This window comes from Lepidochelys kempii, chromosome 6, assembly GCF_965140285.1.
Source record: "Lepidochelys kempii isolate rLepKem1 chromosome 6, rLepKem1.hap1, whole genome shotgun sequence".
NCBI classification, from domain to species: Eukaryota; Metazoa; Chordata; order Testudines; family Cheloniidae; genus Lepidochelys; species Lepidochelys kempii.
This window is the reverse complement of record NC_136385.1, coordinates 102,651,349-102,670,702: the sequence shown is the minus strand read 5'-3', so window position 1 is coordinate 102,670,702 and position 19,354 is coordinate 102,651,349. Positions and strand designations below refer to the sequence as shown.

Sequence of the window (19,354 nt, the reverse complement as noted above, 5' to 3'; positions counted from 1 at the left end):
TTGGGCACCCAGGCCTTGCATTTCTTTGTTGCACTGTTTGCATTTTGCACACATGCCTGTCTTATCCACAGGTAGAGGAACTTCATTAAAATATTCCCAAACTGGGTCTCTTTTGCGGCCTGCTGCCATTATAGGTTTTCCCTTCTAGTGAGAGAATGGGATGGTAGATCTCAAGTCAATGAAGGCTACACTCGAAAGACCTCCAGACTTCTGGAATATGCTGCTCAAACAGTTTCACTTTTGTTTCTGCTGTCTGTCCCTCCCTTCTCACATTTATCTCCCGACTTCTTCTCCTTGTCCAGATCTATTCCACCCCTAACAATCTTCTATTCATTGAACTTTTTGAAACTTTGCACTTTTAGAGAGAGGTAAGGGATTGACTCTGTGTACACAAATTTGTAGAGGGACAATAGAGTTGAGGTCTGTTGTTTCTCACCTCTACTTATTTATTTAAAAACACTGTTGCTGTCAACAAGCATGTTAACATGTGAAGACACAAATCCAGTTTGAGAACTGCAAAACTAAGCATCTCTGATGGTATCTTCTAGACTGAGCACCAAGTCCCATGGGGTGGATAGAAAGATTAACCTAAATAATCTATACAGACACCCCTGGAACCCATAAGATTGGGTCCCTAATCCATGAACTATTGGAAGTCATTTAGAAAACTTTTCTTAAACATTAGATGACTATATTGTCTCATACTATATAGCTCATCATGGAATAGGGATTATAAATTCTAATTCTAATGTATCTTAATTAAACTATCTTTAGATCTGATTTAAATAAAAAAAATTCATTTTTTTTAATTTAAAAAAATCCTTGATTTTTATCCACCCTGTTCACACCATGACTGAGCAGATTGAAGGCAGTGCCTCCCCTAAGGTTCTCTCTGCTGAGGGAGAGGAGTGACCAGCCCTTCCACAGTCCCTGGAGAGGAATAATGGAGTGAGCCATGGATAAAGATAGGGCCTGTGGGCATGCAGTAAGCAAAGGAGATCCATCCTGAACCTATGAATTTGCTGGGCCATTGGACCCTACTGCACCAGTCAACCAAAACTTGTGTATTCCTCTCCTGACCCCATCTTATGAGTAGGGCCCTACCAAATTCATGGTCCAGTTTGGTCAATTTCACAGTCACAGGATTTTAGAAATTGTAAATTTTAAAATTTAAATCTGAAATTTCATGGTGTTGTAATTGTAGGGGTCCTGACCCAAAAAGGAGTTGTGAAGGGGTCAGAAGGTTATTGTAGGGGGGCTTGCAGTACGGCTACCCTTACTTCTGCGCTGCTGCTGGCCGAGAGCCCAGCTCTGAAGGCAACACTGCTGCTCGCAGCAGTACAGTAGTAAGGATGGCCTGGAATGGTATGGCCACCCTTACTTCTGCGCTGCTGCCTTCAGAGCTGGGCCCTTGGTCAGCAGCTGCCACTCTCAGGCCACCCAGCTCTGAAAGCAGCAGTGCAGAAGTAAGGGTGGCATTCAAAGCTGGCGACCAGCCAACAGCTGCCGCTTTCCGGCCAACCAGCTCTGAAGACAGCGTAGAAGTGAGGATGGCAATACCACGATCCCCCTAAAATAACCTTGCAAACCCCCCCCCCTCCCCAACAACTCTCTTTTGGGTCAGGACCTCCAATTTGACAAATGCCCATCTCCCCCATGAAATTTGTATAGTATAGTGTAAAAGCACACAAAAGACCAAATTTCATGGGGGGACACCAGATTTCACGGTTCATGACGTTTTTTTCATGGCTGTAAATTTGGTAGGACCCTACTTATGAGATCTGAAGTGTGGCTACCTGGCAACTTCCACATACTTTTACCAGACACTACAAAGCACATGTGGCATCCTTATCAGATGCTGTCTTTAGTCTCTGGCTCTCACAGTATGTGGGTCTCCAAGTCTTCACTGCTTTTCCTCCCCTTTTTTTGGTTGGACTGCTTGCGATTTCCCAACAGTCCTGTTTCCAGTCTAGATGAATTTCTGTGAATGACAACAGATCATTGAAACATTCCATCTTTTCATAATAGGAACTCATCTCATCTAGATTCTTCCCCACGTTTGCACATATGTTTATAGTGTTTTATGGTTTAAGATTTTAAACAGGAGTTGTGATGGACTTGCCAAGATGGTATAGGGGGAGCAGCAGGAGGTTCCAAGTACTTCAATCAGTCAGCTACCTCTGTGGTTCTATGGGTGCGATTAACCAAATAGTTCTGTTTATAGCCTAGATGAATTCCTTTTGTAAGAAGACATATTTACAGTAAGTTTTTAAATGGCCTATTTTTAAATTAGTTTTTTCTAACAGCTTTAGTCAGTCCATAGACCCTATCTTAAATACTTGTACAGTTAAACTGTGCATCACAGAGTATTGGTGTCTAATTGATTTCATATTGGCACGTACATAAAGCCAGTGCAACCAGTGGACATAATGGTACTGTCATTGAAGTTAATAGTAGGTTTGCCAGTGGCTTCAGTGAGAGCAGGATTGGGTCCAGTATTTGCATTGTGAAGGATGATGAGATTTCTCTTCATCTGACTTTTTTCCTTGCCTAGATTCTGCAAACTATTCCTGCTGACGAACAATTTTCTTCCTTTTTGTAATGTATCAGATCTCATAGATGGCAGGTACATTAGAAAACATGTCCTTTGCCCTGAACTTCCTAGTGGAGAGCACTCCCTAAAAATTATTAAATATGAACATGGGGGAAGAGATAAGTTACCAGTCACATTCACAGTGCACTCTGAGTTAGAATCACAGCTCAAAAAAATTATAATTTTAGACAATTTTTACTGTTTTATAGTGTCTAGTGTTTAGACTTTAGCATTCCTAATGAATTTATGATTGGATTAGACATAGGAATTAAGTTTTTGTAGAAAGTTAGTATTCTCTCAGATACAATAACTCTACTTAGCATCATTATAGAAGGTCTAAAGTGGATGGAAAACTATAGTAAATAGGGTTCATTGTGTTGGAGAAGATAGCGTATTTTCATTGAGATTCTACTAACATTTAAATGTTCATCCAATTTCATTGTGATACGTGACATGGTAACCAGAGGACCAGTTAGTCAAACGAGTGTTCTTTTGTGGATGTCTATAAAGAACTGTTCTGTTTTAAGAAAAGTCAATTCAGGATGCCAGAAAGACTGTCTACTTGAATGACAAGAATTTCATGAAAACTGCATTGCAGGAAGACAATAGTTACTCCACAAACCTACTTCTAAAAATATTTTAATCTTGGTATAAGAGAAGGAAAAAGGAAACAAACATTGTTAGCAATTGGGAAAGAGGGGGTATATTTTGCCTATGATATTTTTAAAGCAAGCGCGCATATGGAATTGTTAGTGTTCATTTTCACATAATGGGTTGATTGAAATAACTTCCTCTAGAACAGTGGTTCCCAGACTTGTTCCGCCGCTTGTGCAGGGAAAGCCCCTGGTGGGCCGGCAGGTTTGTTTACCTGCCGCATTCGCAGGTTCAGCTGATCGCGGCTCCCAATGGGAGCTGCTGGAAGTGGCGCAGGCCGAGGGACGTACTGGCCGCCACTTCCAGCAGCTCCCATTGGCCTGGAGCAGCGAACTTGCGGACGCGGCAGGTAAAGAAACCGGCCAGCCCGCCAGGGGCTTTCCCCGCACAAGCAGTGGAACAAGTTTGGGAACCACTGCTCTAGAATGTCTTTCATTACTGGTTTTTCATGACTGATACAATATAGACTGTATCAATGAAAATTGAAGCCATACCGCAGTTTCAAAGAAGCTTTGGCTAAAAGGGCAATGTCAGCACAAATATTAAGGGACTCAAGTTCTGTATTTCGCTCTTTCTGAACCACCTGGGGACACTAATTTTGAGTATATCACTAATCTCCATGTATTTTTACATTAGTTTGTATTTCTGTGTACTCGACTCACCTATTTTATCTGAGCTTGGTAGTGCCTATGTATTCATTTTTGTAATTGGAACTAAGCCATTTATGTGTAGGGGCTGATGCGAAGAGGAACTGAGCACTGCCATCTACTATTACGGAAACATGTTGTAACTATATATTTTGTAAGCTATACGTTATTTTGCTTTGAATACTTTTTTCATATATTGCATCCTAAAATGCATTACAAATTTAAATAATACAGTTGCAGTGAGAATAATAGAAGAAGGAAGAATGAATTAAAAGTCACAATGAAGGTAGGTATTGAGAGGAGATTTGAAAAGATGGAAAATCAGTGAGACAGATTTAGAAATGTTTTCCCATACAGCAGGAGAATGGGGTGAAGAAGACTCCCTCAACAACATTGTTGAGTGCCAGGTTCTTTGTTCTACCCCACATGCTCTCAAGTAACAAGAACGTTTCATCTGTATTTCATCTAATTTTATGTCACTTGTGTGTTTTCTTAGGTAATAATTACCAATATACAAAACAGAAGCCCTAAACCGGGGTCTGCAGTACATGAACAGGAACTGGGATTTTTCCTAGAAACAGGACTCCAAAGAGCACATGTCTTGTATTTCAAAAATGGGTAAGAATTTAATTTAGGTTGGTTTTTTTTGTTCTGGATTATAATGTCAAAAAAGTTAGAAAATGAAGCTGACAAGCATATAATCTTTACTTTTTATTACTGTAGTAGAAATATTTTTGTTGAAGATATTAATTTTCCTATCCAGATAGTATTTATTTTAACTTGCATTTAATTTTTTCCTCAAAATATATGTACAGAATAAAATGAAATAGGGAATATTAAATATTTTCTTACAGCTCTTTATTAACTGTAAGAACTTAAAATATCAAACCTATAAATATCTGTGAAATGTCTGTCTTTTGTGTTGAAACTTTAATAATGAAATAAAGAAATAGAAAACAAAACATTTGATTTTTATAATTTTGTTCCAAATCTCTTCAATTATCACTTATTTTAACATTATGCTGCAGGATAAATATGCATGAAGATCAACAGTATGTATATGTATAATCTCCATTGTGCCTACTCTGTAGAACCTTTTAGACTGTTCATGAGAGATCATTTATAATTTTGTGAAGTAAAAATTCTAAATATAGGTGTACAAATTAATATCAAACATTACGGAAAATGAACAAATCAATTCATTTTTTTAAGCTCTTGAAAACTTGGAATGCTAGGTTTAAAGTACACTTCTGGTATTTGTTGTTGAATCCGTAGTCATTTTAGACTACGTAGACTGGTTTGCTGGTTTTTGTTTTTTCTGAGAAAATACCATGTGAAATCCTGCCCCCTAAATGTCAAAACTCCCACTGACTTCAGTAAGCCCAGAATATCACTTTGTTTGATTAATACCTTTCAAATCAAAATAAATAACTAAAATGGGTGGAGTCAGGCAGTGTCTGTAAAGGTGTGAGATTTTGATGTAATTTGAATAATGAGGGTTGATGAAGATTTTCAAATTTATTATTTTGCCACATGTCTCTGGATCCCATCTGTTTTTCTGCTGTATCTTTTTTTTAACTTGGGCTGACCAGAACTGAATACTGAATTGTTAACTTTTTAAATAGTGAGCAGTGTTTTACTTTGTGCCCTTTTAATATTTCACTCCAAAATTACTTGATCGTATAATTTATTTTGCCCTGGCCTTAATATCAAGTTTATAGGAATTCAGTCTAAGACCTTTTCACTAGAAAGGTTTCAATAAACTTGTTAAAACTATACTTATAAATCATTGTTTTCATGTAAGGGTTATATGAACATAGATGATAGGCAGTTAGGAAAGTTGGATGAATGTGCTTGTTTATCTTACAACAAGGCTTTGTTACAGATAAGACTATAGATCACAACAGGTCTCAAACTGAGGTGTGGTAGGGAGTCTGCAAAATTTGAGTGTTGCTTTCCTTGTAGTATTTGTTTTGTCTTTGCGTGTAGGCTTGGGCAGGAGTATGCTGATGATGTAGTGTAATGGGGTCCTTTGCCTTCTGCTTCTTCATGAAGCAGAGGTAATTATGAAATTCTATGAAATCTTTAAATGTCGGTTGTGTCACTAGACTCTAATCTGGCATTGCTTGTGAGTTAGTTCCAATTAACATGTTATCAGAATTACCTGATGAAGCATATTCACTTAAAAACCTGAATAAATACATATGCATAATATTTTTTCAGATTTCACTCCAGATCCAGTAAGTAGTAGTAATCATGTAGCTCTGAAAAATATGTTGCATAAACAGAGAAGCTTGATGCAGTCCTCTGCTATGGAGTGTTTCTTCCTGCATATCTTGGAAACTCAAGGTCAGGTTTTCTAATGTGCTGAGCATCAGGCTATCACTTGTTTTTATATTTATTTATGTATGTGTCAGTCACAAATAGTTGGCAAATATAAAAAGACTTTTACAGCTATTGAAGGAGCTGGACCCTGTCCTCTGATACCTAGTGTGCACTGCTGCTTCCTTAAGCAGAACACCCTTATTTAAATTAGACCAATTGATCCAATTAACTGTCCCTTTGCTCAGAAGCTGTACCCAGATTTTCTTTTAAAGAGAAAAGTATACATTCTTATACAGAAACCAGTGAAGATCTTATAGGCATGCATTTTCTTGTAAGAAAAAAGATAAAAGCATTGAAACCTTACAAGTCTAAACGCTAAGTGTTAGTATTTAGAAAATACATGGAAAAACCATTTTCTACCAGAAATTTATGAAACCATATTTCATGAATTATTTTACAATCTTTATTAAGATAGAAATTCCAAATTAATGTTTTCTTCTCAAAAGGTGTAGAAGAATTGAGTTAGGATGAGCAGACTATATTGACCAATGTAATCCTAGGATGCACCAATCAAGGTAATTCCACTACAGATAGGGAAGTGTGACTACCATCATACAAGGAACTGGTGAGACCATATCCAGAATGGTGTGTGCAGATGTTTAAGAAAGATGAATTCAAAAAGTGGAACAGGTACAGAGAAGGACTACTAGGATGATCAGAGGAATGGAAAATATGTCTTAGGAGATGAGACTTAAGGAGCTCTCCCCATACTCTAGCTTAGACCTCGCCAGAGCTGAGTGGAGTGTAACAATTATCTCCTCTGTCTGATACACAACATTCCTGTTAATACACCCCAGAATATTTGCCTTTTTTGTAGCTTCATCACATTGTTGGCTCATATTCAATTTGTGGTCCACTATAACCCCCAGATCCTTTTCTGCAATACAACTGGGCGGGCAGTTATTTCCCATTCTGTATTTGTGCGTTTGATTTTTCCTTCCTAATTGTAGCAGTTTGCATTTGTCTTTATTTTATTATATCTTATTGATTTCAGATCAATTATTGAATTTATCTAGGTCATTTTGAATTCTAATCCTGTCCTCCAGAGTACTTGGTACTCTTCCCAGAGTGGTTTCCTCCTCAGATTTTGAAAGCTTACTCTCTACTCCGTTATCCAAGTCAATGATGAAAATGTGGAATAGTACCAAACCCAGGACAGACCTCTGCAGGATCCCACTAGATACCTTATCCCAGTTTGAAAGCAAACCATTAATAAGTACTCCTGAGTAGGGTCTTTCAGTCAGTTGTCCACCTACCTTATAGTCATTTCATCTAGACCAGTGATACACAGACCTCAGTGGTTCAGAAACCAAATTAGCGATCAACATTACCCAAAAGAGCCATAGTAATGTGAATTCATTTACAATCAGACTGTTTAATTATGAATACATAGTACTAAAGGGAAATATATATATTATTCTCACAGCAAAATGACTGACCAAGTATTATGATTTTATCAACTACAGTTGGGTTAATAACTAATTGATTGATAACTTAGATTGGTTAATAACTAAATCACGCGGAGTTTTAATATCATGTGCTGCAAAGAGTGGCAGGAGACAGATTATAGAGTCACTTGTGGCTCGCGAGCCTCAGTCTAAGTATGACTGATCTAGACCATATTTCTCTAGTTTACTTATGAGAAAGTTGTATGAAATTTTTAAAAGCCTTACTAAAATTAAGATATATCATGTCTGCAACTTTCCCCCATCCAGTTGGCCAGTAACCCTGTCAAAGAAGGAAATGAGATTAGTTAGGCATGATTTGTTCTTGACAAATCCATATTTCTTCTTCGAGAGATGTCCCTGTGGGTGTTCCAATCCAAGTGATGGTGCGTCCCTATGCCTTTGCTCAGAGAGTTTTGCAGCAGTGCCCATATGGGTCATGCACATGTGGTGCCTGCCTTGCGTTCCATTGGCTCTTTATCTAGCTTGCACACGACCTGGACTCCTCAGTTCCTTCTCAACTGTCTCCAGCCTGAGATGGAGCTCAGCAGTCCTGTTGCAAGGCTTCGTTTCTACTAGATAAGTTAGGATAGTTTAGATACATTACGTTTGAGTTATTAGAGTTACGTCCTCTACCTGGAGGAGGACGGGGAGGGAGGAAAGGTTTTATTTCTTCATCCCCTAGTATAGTTAGTATTAGGTTAGGAAAATGCCTGGTTTCACCAGGATTTAAAAGATGCACAACATGCAGAGAGGCATGTTGGACACGCTCAATGTGTTTGTTATGTAGGGGAAGCTCACATTCCTCAGAAATGTGTCCATCATAACAAACTGAAAGCTAGGGCATGCAAGTATAGAGACCTGAGACTGAAATTCGTCTTGATGGAGAAGTCATTAAGACCAGCCTCTGACCCGGGCAGGAGCCCTCTTCCCAGTATAAGTCACCGGTCTCTTCATTGCCAAGGTCCTCGAAGACCAAAAAGTCCACAAAAAAATGACTGTCCTCTTTGCCTCATAGAGAAAAGAGCAACACAAAATGGTCGCCAACCAAATTGCTCTCATTGGTGCTGGCTGCACCATGGCTCAGCACCTCTGAGACTCCGGGCACCTCCTGCACCATCTGCATGGTGGACGCCACCGCCGGAACCCAGCGCTCTGATGCCATGTCTAAGGGCTCTAAGTTGTCCGTCTCCACCATGGCACCGTTGATAGCACTAAAGGAGATGGCACCAACAACCGCTCCTATTTCTGTGCTGCAGCCCAATGCTACTAGTGCAATGGTGCCTATACAAACTGCAACGGCTTAGCACATCACACTCCTGATGTAGTAGGCAGCTCACTCTTCAGCACTGAAGCTCTCGGGGCCATGCCACTTTATGCACCAGAGTATCTGTTGGTTTCCTTGACTCCAGAGTCCCCTTTCTTGGGCACCGATGTGTCACCGGGGCCAGTGGATCCACAGCAACAGTTATCTCCGATAGCATCACAGTTCTTGAGTGATGATGATGAGGAGGTTGAAGGGGCATTCTCCCCTCACCATTCCTCCCCTATCAGGATGCCTATGGCTACTGGACCACTACGATCACAGTCCACATATGCACACGACATGCCACCATGGTACGGTCACCCAATGATAGGACTTGCCTGGTCACTGGCCATACTGGAATCCCTGGGGGTTTACAGAAAGCACTGCAGCAGGTGCCTCAGCCCACGTAGGGAAGACACCAGATCCCCACCTCCACCCTCGGAGACCGAAGTGACCAAGACAAGGGATGAATCCATAGCAGAGCAGGAAGAGGACACTGCTCCTGACACGTCACCAACAAATAACAATTCATCCTGCTCACTAGATGAGCATATTAGGCCTCTACCCACAACCACCACAGATGACTTTACCCACTTTCAAGATTTATTCAGAAGAGTGGCCAATGAGCTCAAAATTGCCCTGGAGGAAGTGCCAGAAACTCAACATGAGCCAGTGGATATCTTACAGACATCTTCCTCCTCAAAGATAGCATTGCCAATCAGTGGGGCTATCATGGAACCTGCCAAACTCCAGTCACCATATCTCTAAAGGGCGGACAGAAAATATTACTCTGCTGGGTCGAGCTGTATTATCATCACTTATTCTACCAACTCCGAAGCCCCTATCATCTTGGGAGTGCACTACTCTGTGTAATCAAGGTGGCCCATTTCAAACAGTTGACAAGAAGGTATGAGTATCAGCAGGCAGATATTAGTTTTTGTAGTGACCCATCCACTCCCAGTCTTTATTCAGGCCTAATTTGATGGGATCCAGTTTGATGGGGTCCAATTTGATGGGGTCCAGGTGTCCAATTAATTAATTTTGAAACTGGACACCATCAAATTAGGCCACCTTGATTACATTGGCCTCATTAGCACTACAAAAAATATTTTTTTTTCCTCCCTTGGTATTCACCTCTTCTTGTCAACTGTTGAAAATAGCCTACTTCCACCTTAATTGAATTGGCTCGTTAGCACTGACCCCCCCACTTGGTAAGGCAACTCCCATCTTTTCATGTGCTGTATATTTATACCCGCCTCTGTATTTTCCACTCCATGCATCTGATGAAGTGGGTTTCAGCCCACGAAAGCTTATTCCCAAATAAATTTGTCTCTAAGGTGCCACAAGGACTCCTTGTTGTTTTTGCACAAGGTGAGTAACCATCACTTACTATTACTTATAACCAGGGATCCTAGAAATCTGTTAGACACAGAAAAACATGGAATTTGTGTTTTTACAGAGAATATTTAGATTGTACATTCTGTGAAAAAATAAAAACATTTTACTATTAACTAAATTTTACGGAAAGTCACTTACTCAGTGTGCACAACCTCCCACTCTTGTGATTGATTTATTAATGCATTTTAAATTTACAATGGAACCCCATTTATCTGATCTAATTAGGTCTGGGGCCACATTGGAGAATCAGAAATTTGGATAATCAGGAGAATTGGCAAAGAGCTTTCTATCTGGAGCCCCCGGCTGCTGTCAGCCCCAGGCAGCTGGTGGTTTGGTTAATACAGAGAGCCGGATAATGGCGGGTTGGATAGACAGGGTTCTACTATATCAGTAAAACATTGTGTTCAGCTGATACCTATATATACTATGGCTAGGGATACTAAAGTTCAGTATTTCAACTGCAGAAAAATGCGGATTTTTTTTATCATAGAATTTTGGGGTTTTATTATGGAAAACTAGGATCCCTGTTTATAATCCTGTTATTTTTTAGGTGCTTACAAACTGCATACTTAATAATCCGTTCCAGTTATCTTTCTGTATATCAAAGTTAGGATGACTGGCCTGTAATTCCCCAGATCTTCTTTGGTCCTCTTTTTAAAGATAGGTACTATGCTTGCTGTTCTGCAGTTCTTTGGGACCTCACCTGTCTTCCATGAGTTTTCGAAGATAATCACTAATAGTTCTGAGATTGCTTCAGCTAGTTCCTTAAATACTCTGGGTGAATTTCCTTAGGCCCTGCCAACTTGAATACATCTAATTTACTTAAATATTCTTTATCATATTCTTCCCCTATTTTGGCTTGTGTTCCTTCCCCCTTGGTGTTAATATTAATTGTGTTAAGCATCTGGTCACAATTAACCTTTTTAGTGAAAAATGAAGCAAAATAAGTATTAAATGACTCAGACTTCTTGGTGTTGTCTTTGTTAGCTCTCCTTGCTTGCTAAGTAGTTGACCCTCTCTTTCTCTTGCCCCTAATGTAATGTATATTTTAGCAACCTTTGGTGTTAAAAACTATGAAAGGGTTAGTGTAGACCAGGCACTGGTGTTTTTGTCACCAAATCAGCTAGACCAGTGGTTTTTAAAGTAAGGCACTGGGTTGTGGTGGCTGTGGTAAGCATTGCGGACTGGGCCATTAAAAGCCCCATCGGTGGTGATGCCTGGTTAAGGCAAGCTAGTTCCTACATGTTCTGACACTGCGCTGCGCCCCAGAAGCAGCCAGCAGCAGGTCCAGCTTCTAGGCGGGGGTGGGGCCACAGGGCTCCACTCGCCACCCGAGCACTGGCTCTGCACTCCCATTGGCTGGAAACTGGCCAATGGGAGCGGAGGGGAGGTGGAGCCTCTTGTCCACCTCCACCTAGGGTCCAGACCTGCTGCTGGCCACTTCTAGGGCATAGCATGGTCCGTGGTGCCAGGACAGGCAGGAAGCCTGCCTTAGCATCCCCGCTATGCCACTGACCGGGAGCCTCCTGAGGTAAGTATGCTCCCCAACCTCGTGCCCCAATCCCCTTCCCCAGCCCCTGCAAACCCAGAGCCCCATCCTGCACCCCAGAGCCCTGCACCCAACCCCAGCCCAGCACCCCCTCCCACACCCTGAACCCTCATTCCTGGCCCCACCCGTCACCCCTGCACCCAACCCTCTGCCCCTCCCACACCCCAAACTCCTCATCCCCAGCTCCGTTGTGTTGTGGGCATCAACAATTTTCTTCAACTGGGTCGCCAGAAAAAAACTTTGAAAGCCACTGAGCTAGACCATCTCTGAGCAAGATTAGACAATATGTTGATAAAATCACGTGAACCTGTGTTCTGTAGTAAAACTGGTGGAGTTGTATGAGTGCTATATCTGTGGAAGCATCTGAAAATGCTTGTTGTAGATGCAGCCCCCGAGTTCTTTTTTTTTTTTTGAGTTTGTGCCCTTTTCATGGGTCCACAGGATCAGCACTATGCCCCAGCTTTTAAATAGTCCCTTGGAGATACATCTTTAATGTGCCAGACCCCTGAAGAGTCCCACTCTTCTTTAAGGGGAGGCCTCAACGTCTCGGACACTGAGCCTCTGGGCTCCAACACTCCTGCTTCTTCCTGTGAGCATTACCTGACAAGTGAAGCTGGCACAGATTCCTGTTCAGAGACTTTCACTCTTATCAGTGACCAATGCACCTCAGCAAGTATTTGCTGTGACACTAGGCAGTCTTTTCAAAATAGAGTAAGGTTTATTAGTCAGCTGGAACACTGATTTGGGAAATCCTTAGGTTGGCATATAGAAAAGCAAAGATTAAGACATAGTTGTCAAGGTTCCCTCCCCATTCTGAACTCTAGGGTGCAGATGTGGGACCTGCATGAAAGACCCCCTAAGTTTATTCTTACCAGCTTAGGTTAAAACTTCCCCAAGGCACAGATTCCTTTCTTGCCTTGGGAACCAGCTTAGGTTAGAAACCTGATACGCTGCCACCACCAAGCGATTTAAACAAAGAACAGGGAAAGAGACCACTTGGAGACATCTTCCCCCAAAATATTCCCCCAAGTCCTACACCCCCTTTCCTGGGGCAGGCTTGATAACGCATTTTCTAGCAAGATTACTTACTAACTTTACAGGAGTTGGAGGCTTGCATCCTTGATCTGTTCCCGGCAAAGGTAGCACACAGACAGACAGACAAAAACCTTTTTCCTCCCCTCCAGATTTGAAAGCCTCTTGTGCCCTCATTGGCCATTTTGGGTCAGGTGCCAGCAAGGTTACCTTAGCTTCTTAACCCTTTACAGGTGAAAGGATTTTGCCTCTGGTCAGGAGGGATTTTATAGCATTGTATACAGAAAGGTGGTTACCCTTCCCTTTATATTTATGACAATAGTCCATTTGGCTAAAGCCAGGGCTTCACCCAGCCAAGTGCTGTGGAATCCATGTTGGCTCACTCACCCTTTCTCTGTCAGTGCCGGGTGAGAACTTCTGTCTTCCTCCAATGGTCAGCTCTTACTGTAGCCTTATGTCACCTCTTTGCATATTGGTTTCCTCTTGTAGTACCCCTGCTGAATTTACATGTTCTGCCTGCTGGAGTTTCCAGTTGTTAAGGGTCAGTAGTTCAGTCCTTGGGGTTCTCATTGTCTTTCCGTTTCTCTATTAATATTCATATCACCCCAGACAGTTCTGTGATCCAAACACCTCATGTCTCCTGCTCTGCCTGAGGAACATGTAACACTTCTGCACCCACTGTGTAGCAATCCCTAGTCAAGAAAGTCACTGTTATTCATATCTTTAATACAAGTATAACAGAAAACTCCAACTTCGTCACAACCCTCTTTAAGTTTAGTTACCTTGCCATTCCATCTATTAGACAGAATATGCTGTTAGACTATCACAGGTTTTTCTCAACCTGTAGGTTGTGATCCAAAATTGGGTTGCCAGAATGTGTCAAAAGGTCACATGGGACTGGTCATCAAAGTTCACAATGTATCATGAGCCCAGAAAGGACTATGATATGTCTCACCTGTGCATCTCTCAGATTCACTCTCCTGCTGGTGATAGCCCATCCAAAGTGACAACTCTCTACACAATGTGCATGATAATCAAGTTGGGCCATTTCCTGCACAAATCCAGGTTGAGCTATTACCAGCAGGATAGTGAGTTTGTGTGTGTGGTTTTTGGGAGGGGGGTGAGGGGGTGAGAGAACCTGGATTTGTGCAGGAAATGGCCCAACTTGATTATCATGCACATTGTGTAGAGAGTTGTCACTTTGGATGGGCTATCACCAGCAGGAGAGTGAATTTGTGTGGGGGGGTGGAGGGTGAGAAAACCTGGATTTGTGCTGGAAATGGCCCAACTTGATGATCACTTTAGATAAGCTATTACCAGCAGGACAGTGGGGTGGGAGGAGGTATTGTTTCATATTCTCTGTGTGTATATAAAGTCTGCTGCAGTTTCCACGGTATGCATCCGATGAGTGAGCTGTAGCTCACGAAAGCTCATGCTCAAATAAATTGGTTAGTCTCTAAGGTGCCACAAGTACTCCTTTTCTTTTTCCAGTTTGTAGTTTCAAGTTTCGTAAGCAACTTTGTCATGGAGATAACTGTCATGGTACCCTTACTTTATGCTGAAGCTAACCTAGAAAAAAATTCTTGGTTGAAACAAAAAGTAGTTTTTTGTGATGAGTAACAAAAAGTAGTTACAAAATCTGCTATAACGTAATCTTTGTAAAATCAGCTTTTTCTGCCTTTTATTTAAGATTCTTTTCTTATCAGGCAAGTCTTCAGTGAAAAAAACAATGTGCCTCAATGTGAGGGGAGTTAATTGTTCATTCAGACATTCAGATAAGATGATCTGTCAAGAACAGTTTGTTTTGTTGTCTGAGGCTCCCTATGCCATGTTACATGTGCTGAATTCTGTCTTAAGTTCAGACTTTCGAATGGAATACTAATGTGAAGTTTACACATTTAAAAGGTCATTCAGTATAAAACTGTCACTAAACTGTATTTAAAACTGAAGGAAGCTTTCCTGTTGAAATTAATTTTAGTAATAATTTTTTGTGATCTGTATAGTTGCATATAGTACAAAACTCTCCAAAAAGGTTGAAGATCAATGTGTTGTGGCAGTTTAAAAAAACAAACAAACCCTAACAATGTTAGGAACCATTAGGAAAGAAATGGATAAGACAGAAAATGAAATCATAATGCCAATATATAAGTCCATGGAATGCCCACACCTTGAATATTGTGTGCAGCTGTGATCACCCTATCTCAAAAAAGAAAATTAGAATTAGAAAAGGTAGAGAGAAGGGCAACAAAAATGATTAAGGGTATGAAACAGCTTCCGTATGAGGGGGGAGAGAAAAAAAGGCTGGGACTGTTCAGCTTAGAATAGAGATGGTGAAGGTGCGATATGACAGAGGTCTATAAAATTGTGAATGGTTTGGATAATGTGAATAGGGAAACGGTATTTACCGCTTCACAATAACACAAGAAAGAGGGGGTCACCCATTGAAACTAATAAGCAGCAGGTTTAAAACAAATATAAGGAAGTACTTCACATAATGCAGAGTTAACTTGTGGAACTCATTGCCAGGGAATGTTGTGAAGGCCAAAACTATACTGTGTTCCAAAAAGAATCAGATAAGGACATGGAGAATAAGTCCATCAATGGCTATTAGCCAAGATGGTCAGAGATGCCACGCCATCCTCCGGGTGTCCCTAAATCTCTGACTATGAGAAGCTGGGACTGGACAACAGGGATGGATCACTCATCATTGCCCTCTTCTATTCATTCCTCTGAAGCATTTGGCATTGGCTATTGTTGGAAAACTGGATACTGGGCTAGATAGACCATTGGTCTGACCCAGTTTGGCCATTCTTCTGTTCTTATGGTCAAAATTGGTTAGACATTGAACACTTGTGTGTTTACTAGTTTGAAGCTGTAGTTCTGTCTTAACTCATCCTGTTACGTAGACTTTTAAGTGTATTTTTAGCTCCTGTACTGTAGTCCTTTAACAGTAGCTAATGTAGGCCTTATTCTAATTTTTATCTGCACAAAGTGGGAAGTTTCAGGTCTTACATGTGCTGCAATACAACACAGCAAGGCAAGCTAAAAGCAGCATGGTAGCATTACGTCAGAGAAAGAACATTATTTAGCAAAAAGTTTATTGTATTTAATTCCCTTTCACCTATCCAGAAATCAGGGCTATCTTAGCTTTTGGGACAGTAATTCCAATTGGTTTGAACCCCTGTTACCCTCTGGTGTTTTTTTGGGTATTGTGTTGAGTTAAGCATCTGAGATGCTGCAACTGAGGTTGTAGTGGTCTTAACATGCAATTAACTGAAAAGTCTCTTTAGCTATTAAATTAGAGATAGTTCCACTAACATTGGTTTAAGTCCAATTTAATTGGCACATGTAGATGGTATTAAGTTCATATTGTCAACAGAAGAAATGTTTTGTTTTATAAATAAAATATTTTGGCTACCTCTATTTCAAAATATCCCTATGCTCTGTTTTATATGCTGCTAGCAAAGTTAGTTATTTACATTTAAATCTATAGTTCTAGTTGAAGAAAGCATCTGAAATTGGTTCAAATTGGTGGCATTTGCCAGTGTGTAACTGAAAACATTTCAATTCATTCACATCAGAGTTTTTTTTAGGGGAAAGTAATTAGTGTGTGGGCTGACTAATTGGTGGTCCAGTTTGCTTCACTATAAGATTAGAAACTGTTGAATTACTAAACCTCCCCAGTCAGAGTTTGTCATGGAAACAGTGCAGCATGTGTGTGTGATGTCAGTCATGAGCTGGTGACAAGGACTGAATTTTGGAGAAACTAAGAGACTAATTAGGAGCCCAGGGGTGTAAAAAAGGCAATGTTAAAGGGCCTTGCTCATCTTACTTTATATAGTAATACCATTATCCTTCAATTTCTGTTAACAAATATCAAAATACATTCCATTTTCTACTCTTTAAAATTAAAACATCTTAAATTCCTATTCCAAAGTGTTTGTAAATGTACAAACTGGATAGGATGCCATAGCAGTAAAGGCTTAAACCTAGGAATATATGGATGTTCTGGAGCCAGGGTTTTAAATCCTAACAGATAATTCAGTCCATCATTCTTCTAAATTAGATAAGGTAAATCCCACACAGGTGGCTATCTGTAGGTCTTGTCTTTTCTTCTTCGTCATTGAAGTTAATGTGGCATTTTTTTCAGAAGAGTAGGTATTTGCCCAGTCTCCATGGCCAAAATTCTGTCTTCCACCACTGCTGTACAATCTCTTAGCTGCTTCCATCTATCCTATGGGACTGCATGTCAGGGGTGTGCTGTATTTTATTAAAATCTGAAGTGAAATAAACTGCAAGAAGGAAAGATACAAAGTAACTGTGAAAAAAACTTGGGAAAAGAATAGGCAGGTCATTCAATTCTAAGGTCAATTTTAAGGTCATCAACTGAAAATGAAAGGGAGGCTCTCATTCTTTCCTGTGTGGACTTCATTTTTTTGATAGTGGTCAGCTGTGTAGTTGTGAACATCATCTTCAGAGCTCTTCAGCAGCCATGTATGAGTAATGTGAATTGTATTTTTATCAGGGTGGATTTGATTTAAATCAAATTGATTTATATGATGATTTAAATCACTAGTCAGGAAGACTCAATTTAATCATGGATTTCTACATAAAAGGGCATTCTTGTTAGTTGTTATAACCTTAATACATATTATTCACAACTCAGAGATAGATGTAGGTTTTATTTTTAGAAGGTACACACTCTACATTTTTAAGTGATTTATTTTGAAAACTTTTCAGATAAGTTTTACAGGTATATCAGAAAATGAATGATTGTTTTTTTTCATTTACTAAAGGTAACTGAAGCCGATATTTATGAAGTCATTGGGAGGTTAACAATCTCCAATTCAACAGGTTAACCATTAATATTTGGAGAATTTTCTTGCCAGGCTGTATTAGGAGAAGAACATCACCAGAGAGACATTTAAATTGTTTTATTTGACTAAAACAACAATGTTATGTATTCTGGATTTTTTACTTCAGCAGCAAACATATAATATTTTAACAAAACAAGCATATGAATTTTTGAATATAGTTAAACATTCAAGTTTTTTAAAATCAGGTTTGTTTTTGTTAAAATTGTTTTTAACTAAAATAGTTAAATGAAATATTTAAAAAAACAAATACAAAAATTATATCTACTATGTCAACCAGGTCAACATGAAAAACTTAAAATATTGGCTTCTGCAGCTAACTCAGTTGTCTTCACTTTCATTTTCCTGTTTGTTCATAATCTGGAAAAGAAAAACAAGCTTTCCTGCTTTTCAGGTCCCAAATGATTTCTCAATTTGGAATAAATTAGTCCAAAGCAAGAAAATATTCTTTCTACACCAGCAGAAGAAGCTACTGCTGTTAAAAGTGAGATTGTCACTTTTAGATTGTCACTTCAACAGTCTCTGAATCCAAGAGCTTAAGTGACTTCCACCAGTTCACTGGTGCAACTTTCTTTTAAAAATCATCAGCAAACATATATTTCTTGAATGGTTCACCCTTAGCTATGAAGTTTATTTTAGTTGGCATTATGGAGGGATGATTGCTGTATGTCCATGTCATAGCCAACTCCTATTCTTCAGTAGTTAAGGTTTGACCCTGGTGCCAAGTATTGAGAATATTTGCAAGAAAATGAGCTGGAGGTAGTGCTTATCCCATTCATTTTTTTAATGCTTGTAATTTATTTTTTGCTCAAACATGAGAATTCAAGAATAGTCCAGAAGGAAGACAGGCAGTCCTTAAGAAAGAAGTATGAAATAAAAAAGTTTACCAACCTGAAGATCCTGCATGTTCAGACATGTTCCTTTTATCATCTTCAACGCAGCTTTCTCCTGAGAAGGAACACTTCTGATGATGATGTTTCATTTGGGAAACCAGGCCTTGTATTTCTTTGTTGAACTGTTTGCATTTTGCACTCATGCCTGTCTTATCCACAGGTAGAGGAACTTCATTAAAATATTCCCAAACTGGGTCTCTTTTGCGGCCTGCTGCCATTATAGGTTTTTCCTTCTAGTGAGAGAATGGGATGGTAGATCTCAAATCAATGAAGGCTACACTCAGAAAGACCTCAAGACTTCTGGAATATGTTGCTCAGTTTCACTTTTGTTTCTACTGCCTGCCCTTCCCTTCTCACATTTATCTCCAGTCGTCTTCTCCTTGTGCAGATCTATTCTGCCCCCAACAATCTTCTGTTCATTGAACTTTTTGAAACTTTCACGTTTAGAGAGAGTTAAGGGATTGACTGTATGTACACAAATTTGCAGAGGGACAATAGGTTTCTCACCTCTATTTATTTATTTATTTATTTATTTATTTAAAAACATTTTTGCTGTTAGCAAGCATGTTCTCTCTGGA

General features: G+C 39.9%; 1 protein-coding gene across 4 annotated transcripts in view; it reads left to right on the top strand.

Moving 5' to 3' along the window:
- Positions 1–19,354, top strand: part of TTC7B (tetratricopeptide repeat domain 7B) — a 311,774-nt gene that overhangs the window by 76,085 nt on the left and 216,335 nt on the right. For 2 of the 4 annotated variants that reach the window (XM_073349421.2, XM_073349424.2), the window contains 2 exons: positions 4,391–4,512; positions 4,923–4,946. In XM_073349421.2, coding sequence (XP_073205522.1) covers positions 4,391–4,512; positions 4,923–4,946 — 146 coding nt within the window. The remainder of the gene's footprint in view (positions 1–4,390; positions 4,513–4,922; positions 4,947–19,354) is intronic. The other 2 variants (XM_073349423.2, XM_073349422.2) reach the window with 1 other exon arrangement.